The 14,294-nt window shown below is 39.4% G+C and overlaps 1 protein-coding gene across 2 annotated transcripts; it reads right to left on the minus strand.

The window, feature by feature from the left end:
* Positions 1-709: 709 nt before the first annotated feature.
* Positions 710-13,355, minus strand: wrap53 (WD repeat containing, antisense to TP53). Of its 2 annotated transcripts, XM_017472371.3 has the most exons (12): positions 13,177-13,355; positions 12,853-12,905; positions 11,595-11,979; positions 10,954-11,122; positions 10,732-10,827; positions 8,018-8,126; positions 6,247-6,335; positions 4,083-4,306; positions 3,508-3,719; positions 3,062-3,165; positions 2,812-2,958; positions 710-2,106 (listed from the first exon to the last, which is right to left on the minus strand). In XM_017472371.3, the coding sequence occupies exons 3-12, from the start codon at positions 11,842-11,844 to the stop codon at positions 1,902-1,904; spliced, it is 1,605 nt and encodes a 534-aa protein (XP_017327860.1). In that variant the 5' UTR covers positions 11,845-11,979; positions 12,853-12,905; positions 13,177-13,355; the 3' UTR covers positions 710-1,901. The 2 variants fall into 2 exon arrangements, with proteins under 2 accessions (XP_017327860.1, XP_017327859.1); XM_017472370.3 differs by lacking the exon at positions 12,853-12,905.
* Between the last annotated feature and the right edge of the window lie 939 nt (positions 13,356-14,294).

The raw sequence follows: 14,294 nt of genomic DNA on the forward strand, positions 1-14,294 counted from the left end.
TGTTTTATATAGCACCATGGTCCTAGAGGAAGGCTGTTTCATTTCACTGTGTCCTGTACCAACTGTATATGGTTTAAATAGTGATAAAAGCCACTTGACTTGCCCAAAATGCTTGATTTTGCTGTGGCACTTTCCAAAATTTATGATTCATTTCGCGGAGATTTTTGTGCTTTTTTGTTTTATAGCGAAATCCTGAAGGGGACTGGCTACAGCACCGATGTGACCACAAATTAGATGTCTCACATTTTCTCCATGCACTCCTACTAGAACAATATGGAAGGAAACAACCCATGTACAAGTTGCATCCCTACAGTGTAGAGCTGAAAAATGTTCACCAAGGCTACCAACTATTAGCAGTAAAACAAACAAGCAAACAAAAAACAAACGAACAAAAAACCCACCAGCATTGTTGTACACAGCTAACTCAAACCCTCAAAGTCAGTATCACCAACACATTAAGGATCTGTGATTAGGAACAAACATTTGGATAAAATTTAAAAAAACAAAACAAAAAAAAACATGGATAATGTTTCAGTGTTGGTTACAAAAAGACTTCCACCATCCCTTACCACCACAAGTAGTCGCCACAGTGGGTCGCATCTCATTTAACTGCTTTTAACGGTTTTTGATTTTGAATTAGAATAAAATATTTAAGACAAATATAAGAATTGGTGTATTTAAAAGGAATCACTTACTCAGACAAGTCAGCTTCTGTATACAGTGGTAATGCACCAATGAACTTTTTTTATTTTTTCCCCCCAGACCAAGTACATGTTTTTGGGAGCTCTGAGCCAGCAATTTATCCACAGACCTGAAACAAATGTTCACAAAATGTACACAAACATCAAACTTGAGAAAATGAATTGCCTGACATCGTCATGCATCAGTTTCTCAAAAGTATCTCTGAAATTACATGATAATTGTGGTCTAGAAACACGTGAAAAAATGTCAACCTGCACCTCTAATGATCAGGCACAAAGTTAATTACAATCTGCAAGTAGCCTCCTTTAAATAGCATACAGGATGGGATGGTTGATTAGATTCAGATCCACTATATATATATATATATATATATATATAGACATAGACACACACACACACAGTACAAATAGCAGTCATACCCTCATTTACAACTGACACCCAAAAACATGTACAAATGGATATCCAGACTCACTGGGGTTGTAGAGCAAAGAAAAATTCTCAAAAGCTGGTTCTTACATACATGTTATTGTTGGCTTAAAAAATGATTCACAGATGTACATGGCAGCACTACACACAGAAGATGTAATAAATGTAGCAGCGTCTCACCGGAGCAGAAGAATTAGATTGGGAGAGCAGTGGAGGAGAAAGTCCACAGAATGCCAAGCAATGATTCAGTGTTTGCTTTCATTCTTATCTCCAACATAACCACTTAAGAAACTTTGTGTTCACGGAAATGTCTTTTTCAAAAGTTGCCATAAACAATCAGCAAAAACTGCTATTTAAAAAAAACAAGAAGTAAAACTGCTACTGTACAGCAATCATTGCAACAAAAGCACTAAAGAGAATGAACAAAAAAAAGTCCTTAAATATTCAGTTAAAATAAAGTTACATTTTAAACTGTAATTAAAATAATTCACTAACAGATTAAAAAAAAAAAAAAAGTTTACTGCCAGGCATAGACCTTCGCTTTCTTAAAAATGAATTGATCTCTAAATTCCCTTCCTCTGCCATCAAAATTACAAAACACCTTACACACTTCTCTATAATCAATAAAGCCTTTAGCTCGCTGTTTGTAAGATTGTCTGTGAAAGATATTATACACCACATATACATTCCTATCACGGTCATTACTGCAATCAGGCAATTTGTAAATCTTAGTCCAGTTCACAAAAATTGCAGCAGATACAGATGATAGGTTCTCAAGCAGTGCTCCCTTCTTCCTGCCCCTGTTCACTGGTTGAACCCAGTGGTCCTGCCCACCACAGTGCGAGCCCACTGTCCTCTCTGATGTCGCTGGATGTCATCATCCTGTCTTCCTCCAAGTCTGAGTCATCGCTGTCTCCAGGCCACGGGAACTGACGCTGACCGCTGCAGGATGCCACTAACGGCATATAAGGATGAAGACTAGAGGGAAAGATGCAAAAAACAGACACACATTCAAAATAGGATACAGGTTTCTATCATACCAATGGCATTAACTGAAGGGTTAAGCACTATGACGGTTTACTCATATTAAGACTCCCTAAGATTTTCAGTAGTGCATATTTTACATAAAGTTCATGCAAACAATGATTTAGAAGTTCTCTGCATATGGTAGATGCATATTAAATATCTAGGAAAAGTGGGGAAAACTCCAGGCTTTGTAGCAACCCAGCCTCTGTAAAGAATAAATAAAAATAACAGTAAATAAAAAAAAATAAATAACGATGAGCCACTAATATACATCCAATCAGGACAAGGAGCTGTTCCTGCTTGACTGTTGATTAAGAAAGCCCTTGTCCTCGTGCACTTAAATTCACACATTTACCCTGGGCATGTGTTTTGTTTTGGTTTTCTTTCCCTCCGTTTTGAAATTTCATAGTAAACATCACTAAAATCACTACAATATTTCCACAGGCATCCTGAGAAATATATATTTTTTAATCAAAACACACACGAGCAGACTCTTTTCCTGATAAAATAGTCAGACAACACTGACCATCCCTTACATTTATTCCAGTGAAGCTTAATAGACTTCTCATTAATTCTTAAAGAAAACAAGGCCTTAGGTTTACACAATTCTTCTACATGATCAAGAAGTACTGTGGGAGAATTGTGACTCTGTCATACCTGATTCCATTAGTGCAGTCTGAGTGAGCCTGAAACTGAAGCACTGGCCTCTTCATTACCTCTTCATTACCATCAGGAGGGGCTGTGAGTGTGTCCCATACTGACATCACACCCGTGGTGTCACCACTCACAAGATACCGGCCAGACCTGCGCCGAACACAAAACAAACACGCATTTGAGGTCCAACAGGAGACAATAGGACATCTGGAGTACACGAATAGATGCTTTCTCATTCTGTGCTGTAACTTACGGATCTAAGTCGAAGTAAATGCGCTGGTTAGTGCTCACATTTCTGGGTAGTGAGAACAGAACCCGACCCGGATCTCTGAGATCCCAACACAGGATCTCGGGATCCTGCAAACACACACGATTCAGTTTCAGGGTTTCATGTAAATACAGTCCAAACGTGAACAGAATTTATCCTTACATGAATTACAGTGTATACAGAGATGCCTTTTTAGAATATCTCAACATTGAGATATAGTCTAACGTGCCAGTTCATTAGGCACTAAATAGGTGTACTGAATAAACTGCCAAAATAATGCACATTATGAACAGCATTAACTACCAATTTAATGCACTCCTTGCATGTGGTGTATGCTTGTGTATATTGGTGTGGTGTTATCTCTTCATGCACACGAAGGAGAAACACGACCATCCATCATCAACGTCGTCTAACCAAACTCTCACACCCACCTTGCGGCCGCCTGTGTACAGGTGGTTACCATCCGGTGAGAAGAGCAGGTGTGTGACTCCACCATGATGGCGTTGGGGCAAGAGAGCAAACATTGATCCGTCCTCACATGAGTACAGACCCACCGTGCGTGAATATGAACCGCAAGCATACACTGGCTGAGACGAACTAAATGCCATGCATGAGATTATACCACTCTGGCCCTGTTTCTTAACTGAGAAGGAGAGATTGACAGACAGACACAAAAAGAGGGGGAGAGAGAGAGACAATATGAAAGCAAGCAAAGAATGAGAAAAGTAAAAGATAAAGAAATTTTAAAAAAACAAAAAAAAAAAAAACACTTTAACACTGCTTTTCATTGAGGAGCATACAAAGCTCCTCAAACCCTGCCTGCTAAATTGTTAGTTTAACTTCCGTAGACTAGAATCCTAATTTGGTTCCGCCATAAAATAATTACAAATAGATAATCATTTCATTCCATCTCCAGCACAGCAGGTCATTCTCATGCACTTTCCACACAGAAGAGAGTGAAGCCTCTCTGAAGAGAAGAGACTCGAGGTGTACTGTGATCTCTCACCGACAGTAGGCCTCTGCTCACAATACCGGCCAGGCCGCTCCGTGTAGAACACCCGGACCGTCTTATCAAATCCGCAGTAGAGCTGCGAGCCATCCGGAGAGAAGCACAACGAATAGGCTGCTGTCAGCTCATCCAGGTGATTGTAGGGTCGAAAGGTCGCGCGGAGGTTACCATAGAAAGCATCCCATATGTGGACTGGGTTGTCACGGCTACTGCTAGCAATACTGCGGGACAGACAGACAGAATGACTCCGAAATCATACGTGGAACAATTAAAGCGAGCTGATATCATAAGCTTATTCGTTTAAGAAACATTTCACAGCTGCACAGGCAATTAAGTCCATTTTATTCTACTGCACCCCATGTTGTTCCATTTGCTTAAGAAGCAGAGACCTAACTAGTCAGAAACGCGGAAGCTTTAAATACAGCGCGTTTAACCGTAGCATAATTACACAGGCGTCCATGCGAGAAACTGTATTCTCTTCCCTCATCATTCCGTTTGTTCTTGCTTGGGGAAAAAGAAACAATTATGGCAGTGCACTTTCACAGTTTAGGCTGGACCGCTTCCCAGAAAGCAAAACAAAGCAGATCCGCTTGATCGTCTCTAAGGGAGGCTTACATTCTTTGCCTTCTGAATATGAGACGGAGATCGTACTTCAGGAGCGACGATGGAAGAAGAAACAAAAAGAAATCTGTGGTGTTTCCCTGCAAGGCGTAGTCATTGGTACAGGCCTGTGTTAATGGCAAATCCCACTTCAGATTACAATTCTCAGAATGTTTCAGCAGTTTCCCCTGCATGTGTGCACGAGAGCAGCACTCACAATCACGGCTAAATGTTTCCATGGTTTTCCTTTCTCTTATTCCCGCTGGCAGCCTGAACAAACTTCAGAAGCAGAGCATTGTTCTGAGAGTCTCTCTGCTCAGGTTAGATCTCTACTGGTCTTTTCCTTTGAGCGAGTCTTCCTCTTGCTCTCGTCTTCATCTTCCTTCTGCCTGGGATCTCATCCTTGACCCCATCACCCCTAGTTTTCTGTTGCCACAGGGTGATTATATTCATGCAGTGTGTTTGATGAGACCATTGAATGAGAGTGTGTGTGTGTGTGTGTATATGGGGAGGGGGGATGCAGTTAACAAGTCCCCCTTTAGCAGCATTACAGCCAGCGCCTGTGACAACAGGAATCTCCTTGGAGACAGCTGGTCTGCATTGATGTCAGCCAGTCTGCATTCAAAAAATAATAATGAGGCTGTTGGGACACTTATTCGGGCACAATAACGATGCTCAATAAAAAGGGAGATGCTGTATGAGACCAAGGGTGATGGAAATGGCTGAAGAGGGAAGATAAGAGACCACTTAGATTTTTCATAATCACCTCCAGCAGCACTGTGGCCTGCCATACAAGTACAATGATGCAAGCAGAGGTTAGATTACTGATGAAAAGTTTCTACCCCCACCCCCCCTCAATCTCTCTAGTGAGGCGTTGAATTTCAAAGAGCGCCTACAAAAAAAATAAAAAAAATCAGGGCAGCCGAGGGACAGATGATTTGGCAGACGGGCAGATAAGAGTCATGAATTCTGGACAAGTAATAAGACATCTGGAATTATATGGTACACCAGGCTGCTTTGTGAATGAAATATGAAACACCATTGGAAGACCCCAGGAGTCCTGCAATGTCAAAATGATGCTCAAATGATGAACAACTACACTCTTTTCACAAAATATACAACCTCAACTATGATGTTGAATCTTCTACATCAGAAACCTGCAGACTTTCTCCTTTGGTCGGAAAAGAATTAAAATGTCCCAGATTTTCAACACCATGCCATAAAACGTAAATGACAAGCTAATTATAGGGAGTGAAATAATGGGAAGTAATTATGCAAAGTTACAGAGGGGTGACATATTAAAGGAAAAGCTGGCATGGTTTTGCTCTGTAGAGGGAAGGGAAAAATCACTGCAAATCATTCACAGTTCTTCTGACTGATCACCTTTAACTATAAGGAAACATTAATATGGCAGTGGTTTCATCCAAGATGACACCGACCCCTCCCCCACAGCCAATTCCAGATTGTGTACCTAGATAGTCTTCTTTGGCTTCGGATAAAAGTATGCATACAGTGCCCCAATATTTCTTATTGCAGAGAACGGATGAGAACATTTACTCACAAGCAGGTGTCTGGATCCAAAGAGCTCATCTTTGGAAACCAGCAGTAATCGTAGATAGTGTCTCCTTCAGTCATTCTCAGCACTGGAGTCTAGATGTAGATAAACAGAGGAAATCAATTATTATGGGTTTTAAGACTTCTAAGACATTATCTGCTCTTCAATCAACCAGTGCTGCAAACTACTGGCTATGTGCATCAATATACTTTTCCACTGAGATCGTTTCCTTTAACAACCTGAGAGTGCTTGAAAATCAATACTCTCATCGACTGGAGCATGTGCTGCATGAAGGAGAGGATACTGCGACTGCTTAAATAATACTTCCAGCAGCAAGGGTAGATGGTATATGTAAGAACACACAAATGCATGGTGCATTCGTCTCATGAACATGTTCCATGAACATAATGAAAGACTGGCCTGAAAACTCAACAAACCTATGAGATTACTTGGAACCAAGTATTAAGTAATGTGTATTACTTAACATGCGACTTTATCAGGAAAGAAATAAAACCACTTATTCAGAATAACATGGTATAATTCAGTAAATGTTTTTTTATTATTATTACAATAAAAGTACAGATTATTCTGTTGGATATTACAATTTACAACATAATTCACCAGAAGAGGCTGGGTTTCCTTTTGAGTCTGGTTCCTCTCGAGATTACTTCTTCATATGGCCTCAGAGTTTTTTTTCTTGCCACTGTAATTCAGGATCCAAATCTACATCTAGATTTTTGTAAAGCTGCCTTGTGACACCTGAATTATAAAACATCCAAGCTGACCAAATCACATAAGTGGTTCTTTTTTATATGAATTGGAAAGTATGTACGGCTTCTGCTTTACATAGTAAAGCCTTAACTTGTATCTGTGGATGCAGTGGCGAATGGTGTTTACTGAAAGCTTTACCAAAGTATTCCTGAGCTCATGTCAGATATCCATTACAGACTCATGATGGTTTTAAAGACAGTGATGTCTGAGGGATCGGAGATCATGTGCATTCAGAAGTGGTTTTCGGCCTTGTCCTTTACGCACCGAGATTTGACTGGATTCCTTGAATCTTTTAACTATATTGTGCACTGTATAAAGTGAAATGCCCAAAATCCTACCGATTTCTCTGTGGGGAATGTTGTTCTCAAAGTGTTGGATTATTCTCTGACGCATCTGTTGGCAGATTGGCGAGCCTTGACCCATCCTTGCTCTTCAAGGACTAGGCCTTTTTTGGAGGCTTCTTATATACTATGATTAGACGATTGTCTCACCTGTTTCACATCACCTTCTTATTTCAGCTTGTCACATCTAAATTGCCCCTGTCCCAACTTGTGGAATGTGTTGCATGCATCAAATTCAAAACTTCCAAAAACTATGCAGTTGATTAGGTAAAACATCAATTACCTTGTCTTTATACGTTTTTTGTTTAAATACAAGTCAAAGTACATTTACAAATCACTCCTATGTTTTTATTAGCATTTTCCATACTGTCCCAACTTTTTCGGAATTTGGGTTGTAGGATGCCACAGACTTCGAAGACTAAACCCAAACAAAGAACAACTTCAATTTCAGTTAGTAAGTATCTAAGCTCCTCATGCACATGTGCACTGCTTTGCATCTTTCAACCCTGCAATGTTAACATACTGATAAAATAAAGTTCCAAACTGATATGACAGTAGGCACCGACTTCCATAACATCAATGCTGATGGGTTTATTAGGCTCCAGTCCTAAATAAAACAGTGCCAAATGTATAAATAATGATGCTGCTATGGTTGAGAGGCTGACCATCTCTGAGAGCTGATCCCAGCTGCTGCTGTAGAGCTCGGGCGGGAGATTATACACACGCAGCACATTATCTGCACTGTTCGAGAGGATACAGGAACCATCTGGAGCCCTGAGAAACACAGAGGGTGGAAGGAAAAAAAAAAAAGCCAGAATAGGTGTGTGTGATATCTATGCTGTTCATATGTACCAGTTTGAATAAATTTTTGAAGTCAGGTGAAGCTGATTAACCTACAGTTGCAATCACAATAATTCCACCCCCTTTGCAAATCAGGTTTATTGTGAACATTTACAGACTTTGAGCTGTTTGCAATGAACAAATCAAACAAAAGCAATTGAAGCATTCATTGTGTTGAACTATTTCAAGTGGTTTCCCCAAATTCAACTGAAAATGCAACTTATAACGACTTCTCCAGTTTGAAAATTATTCAACCCCTTCATGGCAAGCATCTTTAGTACTTAGTAGAGCAACCTTTTACTGTTATGACCTGCAAACGAGATGCAGAGCCAGACACCAGCTTCTCATTGCTTCCTCGTGAGCAATGGCCTCCAGTTCAGTAATATTCTTGAGTTTGCATGCTGCAAAAGCCTTCTTCAAATCCCACCAGAGATTTTCTACGGGGTTCAAGTCAGGTGACTGTGATGGCCCTGTAGAATCTTCCAGGACTTCTTCTGCAACCAGCCTTGGTGGAATTTGAGGTACGCTTGGGATCATTGTCCTGTTGGAAGGTCCAATGACGCCCAAGCTTCAGCTTCCTCACAGACAGTATGATGTTTTCTCCTAGGATTTCCTGATACTTCAATGAATCCATCTTGTCTTCCACACACTGCAGGTTTCCAGTACCAGAGGATGCAATGCAGCCCCAGAGCATCACTGAACCACCACCATGCTTAACTGTGGACAGAGTGTTCTTTCTTCATCCTTCTTCCTCCAGACATACCGCTGATGCCGAAAAGTTCCAGTTTTGTTTCATTGCTCCAGAGAAGAGAATCCCCAAACTTCTGTGTCTTATTTATATGATTTTGAGCCAACTTTTCTTCTGCTTCTGGGTCAGTAGTGGTGTACGTCTTGGAGTTCTGGCATGGAAACCTTCTGCATTTAGTACGCGTCATACTGTGCTCACTGAAACCTCAGTGTCTGTTACCACCGAGTGTTGCTGCAGATCTTTTGCAGTCACTCGAGGGCTTTTTACCACCTGCCTTCTCAGAAGCCTGGATGCAGCCGTTGATAGCTTCCTTTTTCTGCCCCGTTCAGGTATTTCATACATTTTTGACCCTGGCCAGTTCAGGTATTTCATGTGTTTCAGCTCAAGCACACCAGGTGCAACTAATGAAGCCCTCGATTAGTTATATCAGGTGTGCTTGAGACAACACCTGTTTTGCATATCTGTGCTGTTGTGATGGATTCTATTCAGGGTGTTGAATAATTTTGAGAGAAATAAGTTGCATTTTCAGTTGAATTTGGGGAAACCACTTGAAGTATTCGTTGTGTTGAACTATTCCTATTGCTTTTGTTTGATTTGTTCATTGCAAACAGCTGAAAGTCTATAAACGTTGACAATAAAGCTGATTTGCAATAGGGGGTGAATAATTTTGATTGTAGCTGTATATAACATCCTGTCACCATCTGACCTTTATCACCATTATTCTTTCAAGTTCAAATTAAGTCTATGTTGCACAAAACACAATAGCCCCTTAATAATGATATTACAGTTGAATTGGAATGAAAATGTTTCATTCAAACACCTAAATGGGAGTCGAACAAAACTTTTATGGCGAATCTAAAAAAACAAACTGTCGCCTAATAGAATCACCAGATAAACTCTATACTTTCGCAATTACATAATTACTTTCACAAGCAGCATCGCTATTCATGTAGGAAAAAAACTATATCTTTTTTAACACAAAACCAATGTTACAGATAGTAACAGATTTAAAGAGGCCGAATGGGGATCAAGCTACTACTTTGAAACAGAATGATGTGGGACATGAAATTTATCTTCTCGACTTCTGTTCTAGAGAATGTTTTTGCTGAGATTAACATTAAACGTTAAAGTAACGTTGGCTACTTGTTACACTGACAGGACTCTCACACGTCTCGTTATGAAATTCAGCTATACGCATGTGCATAAATTTGATTCCACATAACGCACTGAAGTAATATTTTCCGACAGGATGCGGAGTTTAGGGCGCATATAAACAGTGCATTCGGAATTTGTAACCAGAGTGAATTTATCTGGACTGATGAAAATCTATGCATGTAAATGTAGCCACCAATTCTCCAAGCTATACAGGCTACGATGGAATTGAATACACCACGGTGTCATTTAGTCAGCTAATGGAACATACATTCAGAAACTGAACTAACAGAGAAACATTTGCAATAAAATAAAATTCATTTATTTGTAATAAAATAAAATTCATCTGGGCCGAGTTTCCCCAAAAGCATCACAGCACATTGATCATCGCTAACTGGTACAGCGAGCATCACATTAAATACTCTCTCTACCAGCTAAGCTGATCTAAAAGTGGTTTTGTAGTATGATTATTATGATCTAGTGCCACATTGGGTGCGATGCTGGTATTGCAGTCAAATTACAGAATTTCAGTGAACGGCAATATTTAAGTATCTTTGTGCCATGAGGGTATAAAAGCTTTGAAATATGAGAAACAGTAAAATGTTAAGCTTGTTGTCTACATCTTACCACTTTACTCACCATTTACAGCCTTTGAGGTAGTTCTCTGGAGTCTGTGAATATTCTGCCCAGGACCCTGTGAGCATCTGGAGGTTCTGACTGAAATCCAGGCCCAAGCTGAATTCATATGAAAACAACATTAGGTCATATATATAAATATATTTTTTTTTACACAAACCATCCTTCACCGGTTTAAAAACAAACAAACAAAAAAGAGCCAAATAAGGGACAAAATGTACTTACTACTGATGCTGATACGCTGTGGGCTCCGTGTCAGTGTTTTCCTGCTCATCTCCTCCTTCATCCTCTTTTCTCTCCATCGCTGTGGTTGTCTCATCATTTTCATGCCACTCTTCATCTCTTTGTGTCAATTCTCCAGGTCTCTCTCCAGCTTCCTCTAACTGACTGAACACTGTAGGACAAATGCAAGGCATTACAGCACAAATACAAGCGATTTTTTTAAGATAAAAAAATGCTCATACACGAAATCCCTGATGAAAATGTGTCAATCATGCATTTTTATTTTTTTGCAATAAAGCAAAACTTACGCAACAGTATTTTTATTTATTTATTTTTTTTTGCACTGTGGTGTCATCACATAATACAAAAAGTCAATTTGATGTAAAAGTGCTGCAATTCCAAAATAATTTGTTGAATGCACACAATTGCATGTGTTATGCATATAAAGTGAAGTGAATAGAAATATTCGTAGTGATATGCCTATTTCGCTACATGTTTTTTATGCCACTGAGATGAAGTGACGAATCAAATTGTAACAAATTGTGAAAGCCAGGATTACAAACTTGACACTTTAATATGAATCACATCAAACTAACTAATACGACAGAACTGCAGAGAAAGATACCGAGACACAATAATGTCACCTTTGTCTGGGATTTCACCAGCGTCCTGGTCCTCACTAACTGCTGTTACTGTCACAGTGCATGTAGCAGGCTGATTAAAGTCTTCTATCTCCATCCCTTCACTAAGAGCTGGCTGTTTGGCAGCAGATTGAGCCTCCTGTTCAGTGCAGGGTGGACGAGGCTCAGCATTAGGTGATTCTCCATCAGCTTCTGCCTCCTGTCCTTTTCCTCCTAAAACAACCGTGTCACTGCAGGTTCCAGGATCGGACATACTCACACCTCTGTCAGTCGTGAAGTGTGTGTGGGAAAGACCTTCAGAAGGTGTTTAGTTTGTGTGTCACTATCGCGCTCAGGCAGAAGCTTGGGCCATTAATGTAATGTTTCGGGGAAGGTGCAAAACTGAATCCTGAAGACAGATGAAGGATGTAATCAGAGAACATTACACACATGGACTTGGAATATTTCAAGCAGAAATTGACCAGTTGCAAGGACAATTTCCAAAGTAAAAGATACTGATATGAAAACCACTGGAAACTCTAAATGACTAAAACCAAAATTTTCACATCCTGGCTTTAGCATAAAGGCGCACAAACAGTGTAGCAGTGATATGCACAATGTGTGAAAAATATCTAACGTTACTCTAAAATACTGTTAATGTAAGTTAGACTCTGAACCGCCCCTGACTACTATAAAATTGCCAACCAGCAATCAGGACATGATAATTACAAGAAATGGAAGCATTTCCAGTTAAAAGCAAAAGTTTGAGTCCCCCATAAATCCAAAAACAAAACAGTACTTCTGTCTTACAACTCATCTACAAAAAAATAAATAAATTAATTAAATAAAATTCCAAGATCTTCAAAATAAAACTGTATATCCTGGAACACGACCCAACACATCAGCAGAAAAATAACGAAGAAGTTTGACCCTCTCAGTCTCCAGGTCTGATCTGTAGCAGGCAGTGTTTGACATCTGGCAGAGTGGATTCACAGAGATGTCAGGAAGAATAACATGGTGAATATTAATTACATCTAAGAGGATCCAAGGAGATTGAAGACAGCTATAAGGCCAAAGGGAGGGCGCGTCAAATTTCAAAGAACATCACGATCAGAGAGAAATGGAGATGTCCAACTGATAGTTTTAATCAATTAAAATGATTTGAATTGTTCATTTGTTCCATGGGTATGTACTTTTGCAATCAGCTGAATATTATAATCCCTAAAAAGCCCTCCTGGAAACAGACATGAACTCCATACACAGAAAGCTGATGTATACTAACGTGCACAACTGGAATAATGTTGGTGTGACTCTGGACGGTCGATATTCGCAGATCTGTGGAAATTAAGGGACCGTCTCTAAAGTTACATACGACATTGATATACAGGTTTCTAACTTCAATAGCATTTAAAGGGAATGAATTACAGTCATAAAACCAACTGTATATTATTCATGAAGGTGTCAGCTATGATGCACACCTTTTAGACTTTTGATATTTAATCAAATATACTATTAAATAATATGTAAATTTGACATGAATTTCACTACCAGATGGGCTCACAACCAACATATACCATAATTTAAAGAAACAAAAAAATTGCGTCACCTGTTAGAAAATTGCTCGCGTCTTGATTTCCTCCTACCAGTCATTTAAATACAATAACACAGCGCTTCCCCCAATAAAACTTCAACTGAAGTCAGTAATAATCAAAACTCACGCTGTGTGTGTATACACACACAGGACGCCGCCATTACCAGAAATAAAAGCGTTGTTCAGATCTCGCGAGATTTCCGTTATTTGGAACAGCTGCACTACTCGGCTCGTCCACAAGAGGGCCACAAATAGAGAATAAACCGGAAACAACCGGTTAAGCGTGCTGAACGGTTCATCAAATCAAAACGAACAACGAAAAAAGTGCACTCGTTTTTCTAATGTAACACTCACATATATTTGCAATGAAAGTGTAGAAAATGAAATCCCATTACACGTAGCTGACTGAATGAATCAACTTATAAGGCTAGTATTTCAGTCTACACATTTGGGGTACTTGAGTTGAATAACCCTTAATACTTAAATACTTGTTTACTTTTTTTTGGCCTTTTTTCCTGCAAAAAGGCCATTCCATCTCAAGTGGTCCAACAACTGCGAAGTTGCTTGCGCAACCATGTTTAATTTTTCTAATTAGTTTTGAGTGATTACCTCTGTCATTGCAAAACCAACATATTATTTATTTTATTTTATTTTATTTTATTGGTTTAACTACAACGGCCATCTTTGTGTCATGGCACACAACAAAGCTGTGATGTTTCTCCTGTGATCAAAGCAGTAAATGACTTGTGAGCTGTAGTCGCTTACTGCTTTCATCACAGGACAAACAACACCACATCCAATCTCAAACTCAATTTTTTTATTTTTATTTATTTAATTTTTTTTCAGCAGAATGCTACTATAGATGACATTTCTGTGAATTTTACTTTCGTATCTGGGCCCCCACCAGAGAACCTGAAAATGAGGGGAATTTTTTAAATTGCACTTTCTCACCCCATGAAAAAAAAAATAAAGAGAAGACTCAAACCTGAAATGTTCAGCCTGCACACTATACTTACCTAGGTACCCCCAAAAAATTAAGACTGAGACCCAAACCCTTTCAATTAAAAAATGACCCTAAAAGTGGAACTGTGAGAAATCTTGACTTAAGTTCTAAGTCTAAGGAACAGGAATAT

This window comes from Ictalurus punctatus, chromosome 7 (assembly GCF_001660625.3).
Source record: "Ictalurus punctatus breed USDA103 chromosome 7, Coco_2.0, whole genome shotgun sequence".
Classification (NCBI taxonomy): Eukaryota; Metazoa; Chordata; class Actinopteri; order Siluriformes; family Ictaluridae; genus Ictalurus; species Ictalurus punctatus.

Bases quoted from the DNA above. Each gene is read 5' to 3' on its own strand.
- wrap53 (XM_017472370.3), bottom strand. From the start codon at position 11,844: ATGTCCGATCCTGGAACCTGCAGTGACACGGTTGTTTTAGGAGGAAAA. The intron at 8,127-10,731 runs GTGAGTAAAGTG...TGTGTTTCTCAG, and splicing joins TACCTCAAAGGCTGTAAATG to GGCTCCAGATGGTTCCTGTA. The intron at 3,720-4,082 runs GTGAGAGATCAC...TCTCCTTCTCAG, and splicing joins TGAGCAGAGGCCTACTGTCG to TTAAGAAACAGGGCCAGAGT.